A 17,429-nucleotide genomic window follows, 5' to 3' on the forward strand; every position below is an offset into this window, starting at 1 on the left:
GGCATGTTCGGCACACCAACAGTGTACAGTGAACAGTGAGTCTTGCAAGTTAACGTACAAATGTGCTATTCATGATTATTATTTATTGTTATTACTTTTTATTCTTATTATCTCATTATTATATTATTATCATTATTATATTATCTTATTATTATTATTTAATAAGACTATCTATGTCCATTTCTTCTTCGTAGGTCTTAATCCGGAGGAGGTCTGCTAAATGCTGGTCCGTCATTCGATTTCTTTGTTTGTTAAGTATAAGTTTCATCGACGAAAAGGCAGATTCACAGTTGTATGTCCATCCGAACATAGAATACAGTCTGTAAATCTGATCCTTTGTCTTTGGATACTTCTTTTCGTCGATTGCCCTCCAAAATTGTTCTCCAGGTAGCAACGGAATTGAGAAATCTTGTCTCATGTTAACTAACTCTGGTTGCAGTTCAGGGTCTTGCTTTTCAATATCGCAGATAAGGGTATATTCGTGCAGATCTATTATATTCTTTACAATTTCAAAATCTTTAAATCTTAAATGATAATCTGTGTATAAGTATACAAATTCCGGCTAATTTATTTTTATCAACGAAGCAGAAGACTTTCTCAACCAAAACATTGTATAAAATTTCACCGGTTACATTGCTATGCAAAGCAATAACATCAAAAATTTCTTCGAAAGTTTGAAAGTTTTGATCGACAGTTTTTACACAAATTATTAGTTGACAAATACTATTTAGATCAGTACTCTCATCCAAACTGAGAGAAAAATATTTTGCAATTTAGCAATCTATTTTTAGTCTCAGAGTGGATGAATTTGCTTATATCTTCAGTCCTACGTGTGACGGTACGACGAGATAAAGGTAATTTTTTTATGATTTTCAAAACTTCTTGCCCTTTTTCACCAAAACATTTCATAACTTTTGAAGACAAATTTAAGAAAAAAGGCCATATTCAAATGGGCGACACTTTTGCCAAAGCCAACGCAACACTAAAAGATGCCTTTATTAAAGGCAAATCAATATCTTTATTATTATTTTTACCATTATCAGTTTCAGTATCATTATTATTATCATTTGCAATGAATTTTAAAAAAAATTCTGCTTGCAATTGCAAAAGCATTAGCTTCCGCTCACTTCCAGTAAAAAAATTAAAATTTGTATGGCAAGAGAAATAATGTCGGCTTAAACAAAATTTAGAATTGCGACCAACAATGTCGTAACAAATAAGACATTGTGCTCTTCCATCCAAATTTTCTATAAAGAAAAAATCTTCCCATTCGCGCATAAACATTGTTAGCTCTCATTGACTTCCTGGTCAGCGTCTGCTCACCATGTTAGGTGCGGCTGTCATCAAAATGACCGGTACACACCGCGGCGCACTGGGAGTCCCTCAAAGTGTCAGCAGCGATTTCTCTGCTTGCTGAATGTCTGCTGCGGTGTGTATCAGGAACCAGCCCCTTCGGGCCCTGGTCAAGGAGTGTACATTGGACGTAGGAGTAGTAGCCTACGTTGCCCCGGGCGAGCGCCGGTCCGTCCGTGTTTTCCGGGACTGGTAAAGTGAAGGACAGGCCTCAGGGAACTGGGGTAGGGGCAGTATCCCCGAGGGTACACCCGTTCCTGTTTATTTCGGCCCGCCCCCCTGCACACGATGCGCTGGTAAATCAAATATATGGAGTATAACATGAGAAACAAAAACACTAATAACAATAGCAGCAACATTTTTGGGATCATAGGAGGCAGCAGCACTGGAAGCCTGAGCGATGATGGAATTAAAGTGCAAAACTCCCCCCGAAGTACGAAGTCCCTTTAAGAGGGCACCAAAATTGGGTAGGTCCCCGATTAAAAACCTTGGTGTTGACAAACCTCTAAGAGCGAGGTCATCACCACCAGCGTTGGGTGACACCACTCCCCTGGCAAAAGCGATGCAACCTCGTGGAGACTGTATGGCAGAACTAGGGGAAGCGATTAAGAAGTTGATCAAAACAATGAGCCCACCACAACGGTCTATCAAAAACACCATGAGAGATCTTCTTGGTGTGATAGCAAAGCTACACGCAAGTGCTCAGGAGGAGCACATGGCAAATAAAGAAGCACGTTGTAGTTTTCTAGTAAAGACAACCACCACAGAGAATACACCCAAGAGGCCTCGAGACGAAATACAGCCAAAGCGAAGAACACCACCGAAGAAGAATAAAACTTGTCATAAGGAATGGTCGAAAATAGTGGAAGTTCCCCTGAGCAAGGAAGCAAAGTGCGACAACCCAGTCAGAAGCAAGGAGACAGTAATGGGAAAACAAGATGGCTGGATCACGGTTAAACATAAACAACCAAGGAAGACACCACATAAGCCGCCACCCCGACCCGATGCAATAGTAATAGAAAAAACCGGGGACATGTCATATAGCGAAATACTCAGGACTGTCAGGAAGAATGATATGTACGTTGCAAAAATTAGGGGAAAATGTGACCAAGATAAGAAAGACGGCAAAGGGCCAAATTCTGTTAGAGCTGAAAGAGGCCCAGATGAAGAGCACGGGGGTCTTCAAGACCGAAATTAGTAAATTATTTGGAGAAAATGCGCAAATAAAAGCCCTAACTCACGAGGTTCTGATAGAAATACGTGATCTTGATGAAATCACAACGAAAGAGGACATTACTGAGGCAATACGCCTACAAGTAAACGAGTTGAGCCATTTTGATAAAAACTCGATTAAGAGCATCAGAACGGCATATCTAGGAACCCAAACTGCCGTGGTAAGCCTACCCGCGTTGGAAGCAAGAGTACTTCTTGATGCACACAAGTTGAAAATAGGCTAGGTAGTGTGCAGAGTAAGGGCGAAGCAAAACCTCAGGAGATGTTTCAGATGCCTTGAATACGGACATCTGGCGAAAGCATGCAACAATCCAGATGACAGGAGCGAGTGCTGCGTCAAGTGTGGAGAACCTGGACACTTTGCCAAGTCATGTAATAAAAACCCGTCATGCAGTGCATGTAAGAAAAAGGGCAGGGAAAACATTGGCCACCAAATAGGAAGCAAAAAGTGTCCCCTCTATCAAGAGGCGTGTAAAAGCATCAAAAAATGAGAGTTATGCAACTCAATCTAAACCACTGTGAGGCTGCACAAGAGCTTCTTAAGCAGACGGTTTACGAGGAAAAGGTCGATGTAGCCATACTATGCGAACAGTACAAAAATATAAGCGGAGCGACATGGATCTCTGACAACACAAACAAAGCTGCCATATGGGCATGTGGAGGGGAAATGTTTCAGGACAAACCGCTATCACGCAAATCTTTCTACACACGCGCGAAAATCTGTGGGATCAATTTTTATAGCTGCTACATACCGCCAAGCATATCGCAAATTGATTTCGAGAAAATCCTGGACGAACTAGTCAGAGAAGTTCTGTCTACTACAAGAAACGTGATAGCAGGCGATTTTAATGCATGGGCGGTGGAGTGGGGTAGCATCTGCACAAATAGGCGTGGAGATGCTCTGCTAAAGGCCTTCTCGTCGTTAGACATGGTATTACTAAATACCGGAAATCAAAATACGTTCGAGAAGAACGGCCGGGGATCGGTCATTGACATTACTTTCGCTAGCAGTTCTCTAGCACGGACAACAAGGTGGCAGGTGTGCGACATATATACACACAGTGACCATAATGCTATTATGTTCGAAATCGAACACTCGGTGCACAATCGAAGGAATATGTCCACTAAGAAAGTACAGAGAAAAGGGTGGAAGATGGAAACCATGGACGTTGAACTCTTCAAACTCATGTTAGATGGTCATATAACATTTGAAGAAGACATAAATCGACAGGCGGAGACCCTAGTGCGGCACGTCACTAAAGCATGCGACGCTTCTATGAGTAGGAAGAAAAATGGCGCCCATAGAAAGCCTGTTTACTGGTGGAATGAGCAGATTGACACATTAAGGAAGGAATGCCACAAAGGGAGGAGGAGGTGTCAAAGGAATCGCGGACTTGCAGAGAGTACGGAATTACGCGAATGCTTTAAGAGAAAACGTAGCGATCTCAAAAAAGCTATAAAAAAAAGTAAATCCTACTGTTTTAAGGAACTCTGCGGAAAAATCGACGAAAACCCATGGGGTGATGCTTACAAGCTGGTAATGACGAAGATCAGAGGTGGCAAAGGACAAGCACCGACGTGCCCAGCGCTACTGAAAACCGTTGTGGAAACTCTATTCCCCACACAGCCTCTGGAGAATCAAACGGCATGAGCGCAAGAACCTGCTGATACGGAATGGATAATAGTCACTGATGTGGAGTTAATAGAAACGGGGAGAGATTTGGAAATGCTAAGGCACCAGGTGTGGATGGTATCCCAAATAAGGCTTTTGAAGACTGCTATAGCACAATGCGAAACCCTTTGCTGAATTGTTTACGCATAAAAGCTTATGGAAAGTGGTCTTCCCGAAAATCTGGAAAAAGCAAAGACTGGTCTTGTTGCAAAAGCCAAATAAACCAGCAGGAGAGCCCAATTCATATCGACCGCTCTGTATGCTGGATACGACCGGCAAGATACTAGAGCGGATAATCTGCGCACGACTAGAGCTGCATCTAGAAAAGGAAGGAGAAAAAGGTCTGTCTGACAACCAATATGGATTCCGCAAACAGAGATCCACCACTGATGCGATTAAAAAGCTTACTGACATAGCTAAGCAACAAGGCAATAGAGGGTAAAGATGGCTGTATGGTACTAAGGAATACTGCGCAGTAGTCACGTTTGAAGACGTTAAAAAACGCGTTCAACTCGGCATACTGGCCGCATATTATAAGTGCACTAGAACGAAACAAAACACCGGCTTACTTGGTTAGGATCATATCCAGCTACTTGTCTGATCCGGTTGTTACTGTACGACACGGACGATGGACAAAAACATATAGGGTAACGGGCGGAGTTCCACAAGGTTCCGTGCTTGGCCCATTGTTGTGGAACGTTTTGTACGACGGGGTGCTGCGTCTCCCACTCCCGAAGCAGGTACAGATAATCGGTTACGCGGATGATATTGCTATAACAGTAGTAGCAAAAGAACTGGGACAACTTGAGTACCTCTGCAATCAAGCGGCGTTAATGATCAAAGAGTGGCTCGCGGCAACAAAACTTCAACTGGCTGGGCAAAAAACTGAAGCTGTCCTGATCACAAGCAGGAAAAAGCTCGAAGACGTAAAATTAAATATTGACGGCAACAGTATAATGACCCAGAAGGCACTAAAGTATCAGGAGTGCTTATTGACAATAGACTTAGCTACAAGACGCACATCGAGAAGGTATGTGAGAAAGCAGCACGTGTAACGGCCGCCCTATCAAGAATAATGGCCAACATCGGTGGACCAAGCCAAAATAGGCGAGCGCTATTGGCCAAAGTGAGCCAATCAATTCTGATGTACGCGGCGCCCATATGGGGACCAGCACTGCAGCAAAAGACGTATGCTAAGAAAGCGATATTTTCAATGCGGCTCAGTGCCATAAGGGTCACGTGTGCATTTCTGTACGGTATCCCACGAAGCGGTTGGGGTCTTAGCAGGCATCATGCCACCAGAGATTATGGCCACGCAACTCAAAAGAGTATATGACAGGTCTACAAGATTGGGTAGGCGACTAACAGCTGAAGAGCGGAAGGAAGAGAGCAAACGAGCCTCAATGTGTGGCAAGGTCGGTGGGATGCAGCTACGACGGGCAGATGGACCCACACTCTAATTAGAAATGTACAAGCATGGGTAGAAAGGAAACACGGAGAAACAGATTTTTACCTGACACAGTTTTTGACGGGACATGGATGTTTTAGAGAGTATCTCTATAAATATGGACACTACGACGGGACGAATTGTTCCTTCTGCGACAGAAGCGGAGAAAACGCGCTGCACATCTTCTTTTTCTGCCGACGGTATGAAAAGGAGAGAGTCGATCTGCAGAAACTGACAACGGAACAAGTGACACCGGATAATATAGTGCGGTTTATGACTGAGTCAAAACAAGTGTGGGATAGTGTGAGAGCGTGGTGTGCTATAGTTCTGAAAGAACTAAGAATGAAAGAGTGGCAACGCAGTGAAATCAGAAGGATGAATGAGGAGTAGGTCTGAATGACGTGACTGACGAGCCGAATGGCTAAGCTTGGCCCCACGATGTAATGCTCAACGGCAGTTCCGTGGGGCAAATAAACAAGCGAAGACAATGGAGTTAAGGGTTTTGGTCTCTGCATTAGCGGCCAATACGAATCGTGCATACCGTCCGGAAAAATGACGGTATCTTTCGAAGATTCCCCCTCCAAAATCAAAAAAAAAAAAAAAAGAAAAAAAAAAAAAAAGCTCTCACTATATATTTGAAATAGCGCAGCGTGGTGGTGCTTGAACAAGTGTTTGCATGCGACTGTTTTGCTTTCCCATAGCCACTGGTATGATAGCATTCAGTCTTCCTTGTGTCGAGGGCTACCGATCGTTCGTATTCTATAAATAACGTAATATTTTGTGCTGCTCGTCGCAGCAGAGGCCCTATGCACGCGTGCATAGCAAAATCAACTTGTGCCCACCTCTGCCTTAGACAAACATTCCATCAACCACAGAGAAATCAACAGATGCAGCAACAACAGCAGCCCCAACCACGCAGCCCATTTAGACAAGCAATACAGAGTTTTGGTCAACAATTCAAAAGGACAAGAAATGAAGCATCAAACGCGTACCAGAGAAAGGCACAACGCATAAACCAAATAGGCGACCACGAAGACAATGGATCACTCTATCGTAAGTTATACTAATAAACAAGCATTTTTTATAAGATACCACGGTCTTCCAACATTAAGACGTGTAGCACCCAATGGAAGATACGCGTATATATTAATAGACTCTGGTGCAACGAGCAGTTATGTTAGTAAAAGTTATCCTTTTGCAGATAGGATCAAGTTAGAAAAAGCTATTAAATTTAATACTCTTCATGGGTCTTCAACAGTTACATACGAACGAGAGATTAACCTTGTAGGGTTTGGTTTACAATTTTTTTGAGACAGAAGATTTAAAGGAATTTGATATAATTTTAGGAGAAGACTCCTTGAGGAAAATGAAAGCTAAGATAGATCTGTTCGACTATTCGGCAACATTTGAAAGGAAGAAATAAATGAAAACAAAAAAGAAGAAAGAATTAATTATACCATAGGAGATAAAACATATGAAAATGAAATAATGAATTTAATGAAAAATAATTATAATAACGAAATACTACCTTTCACAACTATGATTCAGGCAGAGATTAGGACTGAGTCCAAAGAACCTGTTTGGGTTAGACAATACCCCTATCCATACGCGGATCAGGATTTCGTAGAGAAGGAAATTCAAAAATTATTAAAAAATAACATAATTAAAGAAAGTGAAAGTCCATACAACTCTCCGATCTGGACAGTATCGAAAAAAGGAATTGATGAAAATGGAAAGCCAAAGAAAAGGATGGTAATAGATTTCCAGAAGTTAAATAAACAAACTATAGCAGATAGGTATCCCATACCAGATATTAAAATGGCGCTACAAAATTTAGGGAAAGCGCGCTATTTCACGACATTAGATTTGGAGTCAGGATATCACCAGATGATGATCAAACCTGAAGATAGGAAAAAAACGGCATTTTCCGTTAATGGAGCCAAATATGAATTCTTAAGACTACCGTTTGGATTAAAGAATGCACCAGCTACATTTCAGCGATGCGTTGATGATACTTTGAGACAGTATATAGGGAAGTGTGCATATGTCTATATTGACGACGTCTTGATCTACTCTGCAGACCCAGAGCAGCATATCAAAGATGTTACAAATATAGTTCAAACACTCCACTCCACATGAAAATCTCAGAAGAAAAGTCTAATTTTTTTCAAACAAAGACAGAATTTTTAGGACATATAATTAATAACGCAGGAATCACTGTAGACCCATCGAAAATTTAAGCGTTAGATAGATACCCAGAAATTTTAAAAGAATTACGTTCATTTTTGGGACTAGCCTCATATTATAGGAAGTTTGTTAAGAATTTTGCATATATGCAAACTATTTATCTAAAAGGAGAAAATGGTAGCGTATCAAAAAATAAAAGTACGAATATAAAAATTAAACTTCATAAAGGAGCATTAAAAGCTATAGAAGAAATTAAAAATAAATTAAAAGAAGAGCCGAAGGCCCTGGCAGCCAGTGCTTTAGCTTGTAAGTGAGGTAATTATTTACAATTGTTTCTCTTTTAAATAAATAAATAAATTAAAAGAAAAAATTTAATTATATCAACCAGATTTTGAGAAAGGATTCGTTATAACAGACGCAAGTAATTACGCGATAGGAGCAGTTTCAAGTCAGGGAAAACCCCATATCATTTATATCACGAACTCTAACTACAACAGAACAGAATTACTCAACGAATGAAAAGGAAATGCTAGCAATAATTTGGGCATTACAAAAATTAAGAAATTATCTTTATGGAATAGCAGACTTGACAATTTATACAGACCATCAGTCATTAATATTTTCTATTTCGGAAAAGAATCTAAATACAAAGTTAAAAAGATGGAAGAATTTAATAGAAGAGTACGGCGCAAAACTTAAGTACAAACCTGGACACGAAAATGTTGTCGCAGACGCATTTTCAAGACAAATATATATGTTATCCGACACGTCTATGCATTCAGCTGAATCATCAGCTTTACGGAATATAAAAATGATAAATAAACCATTTATTTTTTTTAGAACACAGATAGAACTAGTACAGTCAGACACAAATGAAAAAACAGCGATAACAATATTTCCGCGACACGAACGCTACGAAATTAAATATAATACTAACGAATATCTAAGAGAGACACTCAAACAAGTTATGAAACCAAAAGTAGTGACAGCATTTCACTCAACATTTGAAACGTGGGATACGATAAAAGAGACTACACTCAATCCTTTTTTTTTACGCGATTTTTGGTTCTGCCACTAATCGCGTAAAAAAAAATCGCGTAAAAATGGTTAGTTTTCCAATATTAACTAACGAATTGGTTCCGAATATAAAAAATATCGCGTATAACAAAATATACGCGCAAAAAAATATTCAAAAACATTACAATAAGTTTCAAATTTCAGACTTATGATTTATTCATTCATAACAACATAAAAAATACAAAACAAAAATCATACATAAAAGAGCAGAAAATAGAAAATAGGTAGATTTATTGAAAAAAAAAGTTGAGTGCTGTTTAATCACGGTTATTATCAGTAGAGGAAATTATTCTAAGCCGCTTATTTTGATGGCCGGCACTGATATCACTAGAATTTGTATCAGAATCAATAGTAAGAACTATGGAGTGATGTTCTGATTGACTTAGCATCTCCGACTGCACCATAAATTCAGTTAATTTTGTTTGATGCTTCTCTTTGGACCCAATAAATTCCGATGTAGTTCTTTATATCTTAACATGCAGAGACTCAATTCTTTTTGAAAAATTCGTGCACGTTCGGCATCAGTATCATTTGCTACAAAATAATTTTCCAATTCTGCTGCAAGTTTAAGACCAAGCAAAAAACGAAAAAAAGCAATCGCGTTAAAGTGAGAAATTCGCGTAAAAAAGGAATTTGCGCTGCAAAAATAACCGCGTTAAAGTGAAATAGCGTAAAAAGAGATCGCGTAAAAAAAGGACTGAGTGTATAGCTAATATCTTTGCAACATATTTTAAAGTATTTACTCAAATAAAATTAAAAGACATAACAGAGCAAATAGATAAAGAAAATATATTAGAGTATACATGTTAGCACGCCACATATTAACAAATGTTAAGACACGCATACTATTACACCAACATTCTTTAGCGCAACATAACACCTCATTATGTTAAGGCATAGGCATCCAACATACATCCAACTAATAAAGTCGCTGACGTTGCGGCATGTGTAACTCCAGACTATGGGAACGGACGGCCAGCAACACAAATCTAGCAAAACGGTGGGAACCACAGAATCAGCACTTTTGGTCACGTAGCAGTAGCGACAGATTTAGGGCTAGCATTAAGAATGATAAAATGTAAAGTTTAGTTTTTAGTAGGAGTTGAAGGAATAAAGGAGCATAGCTCCCGAAAATATATTTTTTGAAATCAACCATTTGTGTTTGATTAACTGGCGCCCGAGCAGGGACCAGCGTGTCGTAAAGTAAATAACCTGAAAACCAAGCTGTAAGGTTTCGCGAATGCCGTAACAAGTAATATAACAGCCCGAAAATCAAAAAGTACGGCTCCTCGAGTTTGTGAAAAGTGAAAAAGGTCTGAACAGCAAAAGTAAGACCCTACGCGGGATAAGAAAAAGGCGAGCCGATACTTAGCGACAAGGAGAACTGACCGATAATAACGTCTAAGGACCCCAGTACAGCAGGAAAAGGATCATCTGGAAACGTTTAACAACTCAGAGCCCCAGCGCTGGTCATGATTAGTTTATTGTAAGTTTATCCTTAATATCTCTTTGTAATTGTGAAAAGAATAACGTAAAAAAAAAATTATTTAAGCATTGTGAAATCAAAATATACTGTAATAACATAAAAATATAGTAAAATATTGATTAATGGAATAATTCCAAATTTTAAAATACTAATTATTTAAAAATGTATGTTGTGCGAAGTTATTAAAACTAAAGAAAGCGGAAATCTTCCCGCAGTGAGAATGTTGATTGTAAAATTCTATTGAAAAGAAAACTATTATTTTTTTAGAAATCGAAAAGAAAATATTGTTTATAAATTTTGTTGAAAACAAAGTTATTGATATTAAAGAAATCGGCTACCTATACGATAATATTTTTTGGGAAAAATTCTAGTGAAGAAGAAAAAACGTAATCAAAACGTAATCGAACGCCTTAATAAATAAAAATATTAGGTATAAATTTTATCGAAAAGAAAATTCATTAATATTAAGGAAATTGCAAAACCCGATTTTTACTTAATTGTGAAGTTAAAAAAAAATATAATATAAAAAAAACTGGAGGAAGAATTAGTTAAACAGTTAAACTAGATTAGACTAAATAAAAACCCAAATACCGAACCTTTTACCTCCCAATCCGTACCTATGAATAACGCATTTATACGAGAGATAGCACCAAGTCGCGAACCACATGACCAACAACCCAGACTCAGAGTATATTAACTATCGCATGACAGTGAATACCACTAATGTGAATGAAATTGACAGAATACCGGACATGGTCAAATGCCTAAGAGAATTTTCCGGACGTCCTGGAGAATTCAATTCTTGGCGCAAATCCGTCGACAGAATTCTAGAAGTTTACAAAAACTTCCAGGACACCCCAAGATACTTCGGAATCGTACATACCATACGGCATAAGATTGTCGGCGATTCCGATACGGCCCTGGAGTCTTATCGAACTCCGCTGGACTGGGCACAAATTAAAAAAATGTCTGGTGCTTCATTACTCAGACAAACGAGACATCGGTACCCTCGAGTACCAACTGACAACACTGGCTCAGCGCCACGATGATATTCCCACTTTTTACCAAAAGGTTTATCAGCATCTCTCCCTGATACTAGATAAAATCGCTTGTCTCCATATGAACGAAGAATCTATCAAAACTATCACACATACTTATCGAGAAAAGGCTCTGGATACATTTATTCGCGGAGTCAATGGAGACCTTCCCCGCCTCCTTAGCATACGCGAACCAACATCCTTGCCGTAGGCGTTGCATTTATGTCAAAAATTAGAAAATATGACGTTCAGAATGCATCATGCACATAACGTGCAAAAACCCAGCCATCCACCACCGCGACCTCCTCGACAAAACATGACATTTAACGACAACAGGCCCTTTTATCACGAGCTTACATATTTCTCTGGATCTAGGCAGAATCCCGGACTAAGGACAAACTCCTTCAATCGACCATTGAATCACTACCCACAAATCGCACCTCAAAATTACCGCCATCAACAACAGGCTGCTTTACCTAACAATTATAACTATAATAGATATAATCATCCCCAAAATAACCAAGGGTTCCGGCCGAATGCTCCAGGATTTGGTAACCACCAAACTACCTCAAAAACCTCCCATACCAATGGATGTAGATAGATCTATACAGTCCAGAAATGTCAATTATCAAAACCACCCCAATACCAACCTAAATAATTACAATGCACAGAAGCGACCACTTTCTGCACAACAAGTCCACTCACCGAATAAAATAGAAAGAAATTTTTATGCGAATACCGAACCAGCAGTTAGCAACTACCAAATACCAGCAGATCCCAACCAAATCTTTGAAAGCAGTGCCATTCCAGGCAGGTATCCTATTCCTGAGATCAGTGAAGACCTTTCAAACCTTGGAAATAACAAAATATTTACAGTTATAGACTTAAAAAGCGGATTTCATCAAATATCCCTCCGTGAAACAGACATAGAGAAAACGGCATTTTCCGTAAATAACGGAAAATACGAATTTCTCCGATTGCCCGTTGGGCTTAAAAATGCCCCGTCCACATTCCAAGGGGCACTAGACGATATCTTCCGTGAACATATTGGAACTCGCTGTTACGTATACATTGACGACGTTATTATATTCGGAAGAGACGAAGAGGATCATTTAAGAAATTTAGAAAGGGGTTTCGAAACGTTGGAAAGAGCCAACATGAAAATCCAACTAGATAAATGTGAATTTGCAAAGAAGGAAGTAGAATTCTAGGGATTTGTAGTCAGCCCTGAAGGAATAAAAACAAACCCCAAAAAGGTAGAAGCAATAGCTCAATTCCCAGTTCCGCGCAACCTAAAAGAGTTAAGGTCATTTTTAGGAATGTCGGGATATTATATACGATTTATTAAGGACTACTCTAAGTTAGCCAAGCCCCTTACAGAACTTCTCCAAGGAGAAGCCGGTTACGTCCCTAAAAACAAATCTAGGAAAATGGAAGTAAGACTAGATGACGAAGCGTTAAGAGCATTCAATAAAATTAAAAGCACATTAATATCAAAAGACATCGTTCTTGCGCACCCAAACTTTGAAAAAGACTTCGAACTGACTACCGACGCCTCTGACTATGCCATAGGCGGTGTGTTATCACAGGATAACAGACCGATAGATTTCATATCAAGAACCCTTAGTAAAACGGAGGAACATTACGCTACTAACGAAAAAGAAATGTTGTCCGTAATATGGGCACTCAACACATTACGAAGTTACCTCTATGGTTCGAAAAGAATAAAAATAATAACTGATCACCAACCGCTTACATATGCCCTTAGCCATAAAAATTCTAACAGTAAGATGAAACGTTGGAAATCAATATTCTTCTTCTTCTTAATTGGCATAGACATCGCTTACTCGATTATAGCCGAGTTAACAACAGCGCGCCAGTCGTTTCTTCTTTTCGCTACGTGGCGCCAATTGGATATTCCAAGCGAAGTCAGGTCCTTCTCCACTTGGTCCTTCCAACGGAGTGGAGGTCTTTCTCTTCCTCTGCTTCCCCCGGCGGGTATTGCGTCGAATACTTTCAGAGCTGGAGTGTTTTCATCCATCCGGACAACATGACCTAGCCAGCGTAGCCGCTGTCTTTTAATTCGCTGAACTATGTCAATGTCGTCGTATATCTCGTACAGCTCATCGTTCCATCGAATGCGATATTCGCCGTGGCCAATACGCAAAAGACCACAAATCTTCATCAATAAATCAATATTAGAGGAATATAATCATGAATTAGTTTACCAACCCGGAAAATCAAACGTAGTGGCAGACGCACTATCAAGGATATCGAACCAAGTAAACTCACTTACACCCACTATCCATAGCGACGATAGTTCAAGTCACGATTTAATACCTTGTGTAGAGGTACCCATAAACACCCTCATACCAATTCAAAATAACTTTTCCGACCATGCACCGACATATAATTAAAGAACCCAATTTTATTGAACAGAACCTTACTGCGTTGTTTAGAAGATATTTAAATCCGTCCGTTATTAACGGAATACACACAGACGAAATAACGATGGGCTTGATTCAAAATATTTACCCCAAAAACTTCAGCTATTATAAATGCAGATACACTCAGAAATTAGTAGACGAACATTCAAGAGCCCATAGGAATGCAACCGAAAACAAAAAACAAATTCTAGAGAAAGGCTACTTCCCTGCGATGATGAACAAAATTAAGCGAATAATAGCCAATTGCACAACATGTAAGGAGAATAAATATGAAAGACATCCTAATCAGCCAATATTAGCACCAACACCGCTACCCACATTTCCAGGACACACCGTACACGTTGATATTTATTTGACCGAAGGTAAGGTGGTTATGACCGCATTGGACAAATTTAGTAAATACGCTATAACAAAAATATTGAGTAGCAGAGCGATAGAGGATGTCAGAAGTCCCTTAAGAGACGTAATATTCTTTTTCGGTGTACCAAAGCTAATGGTAATGGACAACGAACCAGCGTTTAATTCCACCTCAATTAAATTTATTATAAAAGACGAACTAGGAATAGATGTTTACACTACTCCCCCATACAAAAGTCAAGCGAACGGCCAAGTGGAGAGGTTTCACTCCACCCTAACCGAAATAATGCGATGTATCAAGAATAATGGAGGCCACAGAAATTTCGAAGAGCTATTACAAAGAGCAGTTTCAGAGTATAACCATACCATCCACTCCGTGACGAGGAAAAGGCCAGTAGATATATTTTTTGGTAGGAATGTGACACATACTCCCGGGGATATTGAAAAACCTGACAAGATAACTTATAAAAATTAGCGGAAAAGCAGAGAAAGGATATCGGTTATCACAACAAAAAAAGACACACAACAAAAACATATTTGTCAGGACAGGTAATTTACGTTGAGAAAAATAGAAGATTAGGAATTAAGTTAAGCAAACCATACTGTAAGGAAATAGTTAAGGAGGATAGAAATAGTACAGTCCTTACAGGAAAAGGACAAATTATACATAAAAGCAGGATACGTAACTGATGAAAACCTATTTTTTTTTTTAGGTTTCTCTTACCACTATGCCTCGCGGAGGTACAAATCATAGAATATTCGAATTCCCAATTAGTGACTATAGAAAAAGGATCGGCCAGATTGCAGACAGGAACGTTTAGAATAATACATGAAATCGACATTGACAAATATACCGAAGTCCTCGAACATATCGAAATGACGACGAAAACGGACGTATTTCATAGAAATCCCAACTATCCTTTCATTACTCTACTAATATCACAGATTAAAGCTCACATCAATAATTTAAAAATTGTAAGAAAATCAAAAAGGTAATTAAATTTTCTAGGTAGTGCGTGGAAATGGATTGCAGGAAGTCCAGACCACGAAGACCACGAAATAGTGTTAAACAAATTAAATAACGTCCTAGAAAAAAATGATAATCAAGTTATAATTAACAAGCTAACGATAGAAAAAGTAAACGAGATTACAAACATAACAAATCATATTATTAAAGAGTTGGAAAATGATAAAAGCAAAGAAATATGTAGAATCATTTTTGAAGTTAAAGTATAAATTAGAAATTATAAAAGAAGAGGTCGTAAATATTGCGTACGCAATACATTGGGCAAAAGCCAATATAATCAACTCCTACATCATGTCAAGCGAAGAAGCGGACATCGCCAAGAAAATTTTTGAAAAATATGATATTCCATTCATAAATTTAGGCGAAGCTTTAGAATTTTCTGAAATAAAAATAGCAACCGATGGAAAAATAATAATTTACATTATAAGTTTACCTACAGTAGAAAAAGAAATTTGCATAACAATAGATATTAGAGCAGTGAAGAGGAATGACAAGGTCAATAAAATAAATTTGAACTCAATTCTTAGCTGTGAAAAGAATATTTTCGGAATAAAAACCAATTGTAAACAATATAATTCCTTGCAAATATGTTCAAGAAGTAACTTATTAAATTTAAGTAATGACTATTGCATAAGTAATCTCCTAAGGAGTCGTTTGTCAAACTTTACAGTGACCAACAGCCAACACATTTTAGACTACGAAGAATTGTCACCACGAATACTATTTCTAAACAATTTTAAAGGAGAAATCATAATAAACGAGGACCTTCCGATCCTGAATGGTACTTTTATAATTCACTGCCATAATGCTACAATCAAGATCAATGAGAAGTTATTTTTCAATGCACAAAGATCGACAAATAAGCCCCTACTTGCCCTACTCCAACCACCCTCAACATCAAACAGAAGCGAGGAAATACTTTCCTTAGAGATGCTGAAGCAACTAAATATCGATAATACAAAAGAAATAAGCCTCACACAATCAGCAAACCAACTTAAATATACCGCAAATATTATTTTAACCGTCATATTGTTAATCATTATCATATACTTAACAAAATCCGTTCTATCACCCAAGGTGGACAAACAAAAACGGTCCATCGATCTAACAGAAACCGCAGTCGAAGGACTTAACCAGATCTTAAATAAGCCTAAAGGTCCAAACGAGGACGTTTGAATCTCAGGGGGGGCCTGTTAGCACGACACATATTAACAAATGTTAAGACACGCATACTATTACACCAACATTCTTTAGCGCAACATAACACCTCATTATGTTAAGGCATAGGCATCCAACATACATCCAACTAATAAAGTCGCTGACGTTGCGGCATGTGTAACTCCAGACTATGGGAACGGACGGCCAGCAACATAAATCTAGCAAAACGGTGGAAACCACAAAATCAGCACTTTTGGTCACATAGCAGTAGCGACAGATTTAGGGCTAGCATTAAAAATGATAATATGTAAAGTTTAGTTTTTAGTTGGAGTTGAAGGAATAAAGGAGCATAGCTCCCGAAAATATATTTTTTGAAATCAACCATTTGTGTTTGATTAACTTACACACAAGAGAGCACATCGCAACGCATTAAATAATTAAGTATAAAGAAATTCTAGAAACTTGTTATTGGCCTACATTGAAAAAAGACACAGAGACAGTAGTAAAAAATTGTGTAAACTGCACGGAGAATAAATATGAGAGGAAACCAATTAAACAATTATTAGGAAAAAGCCCAGTACCAAATACTCCAGGCACATCAGTACAAATGGACATATTTTATATAAATGGCAAAAGTTATCTTTCTTGTGTAGATAGATTTACTAAATACGCATATTTTCGTAAATTAGAAAGTAAACTACATTTTCATGAAATAATAGAAGAACTGTTATCACAAATTTTTCTGAACTGTACCGAACTCATGACCGATAACGAAAGCATATTCGTCGGCATGGGCACGACTGCACTATTAAATAAACTACAAATTAAACATGAAAAGACATCAAATAATCATTCAACTTACAACGCGCAAGTGGAAAGGTTACATTCAACGTTATTAGAAATCGCGAGGACTTTAGCTAACGACAGAACTACAATTACAGAAGAAGA

At 38.4% G+C, this 17,429-nt stretch overlaps 1 protein-coding gene across 1 annotated transcript; it reads left to right on the forward strand.

Annotated features, from left to right (window-relative positions):
* The first annotated feature begins 5,526 nt into the window (after positions 1 to 5,526).
* On the forward strand, positions 5,527 to 16,871 carry LOC120780538. The gene is made up of 2 exons (XM_040112800.1): positions 5,527 to 6,758; positions 15,994 to 16,871. The coding sequence occupies exons 1-2, from the start codon at positions 6,512 to 6,514 to the stop codon at positions 16,497 to 16,499; spliced, it is 753 nt and encodes a 250-aa protein (XP_039968734.1). The 5' UTR covers positions 5,527 to 6,511; the 3' UTR covers positions 16,500 to 16,871.
* The last annotated feature ends 558 nt before the right edge of the window (positions 16,872 to 17,429 follow it).

Source organism: Bactrocera tryoni, unplaced genomic scaffold (genome assembly GCF_016617805.1).
Source record: "Bactrocera tryoni isolate S06 unplaced genomic scaffold, CSIRO_BtryS06_freeze2 scaffold_25, whole genome shotgun sequence".
NCBI lineage: Eukaryota > Metazoa > Arthropoda > Insecta > Diptera > Tephritidae > Bactrocera > Bactrocera tryoni.

Coding starts and splice junctions, on each gene's coding strand:
- LOC120780538 (XM_040112800.1), top strand. CDS start 6,512: ATGCACGCGTGCATAGCAAAATCAACTTGTGCCCACCTCTGCCTTAGA. Junction 6,759..15,993: donor AGACAATGGATCACTCTATC/GTAAGTTATACT, acceptor CAAACTTTACAG/TGACCAACAGCCAACACATT.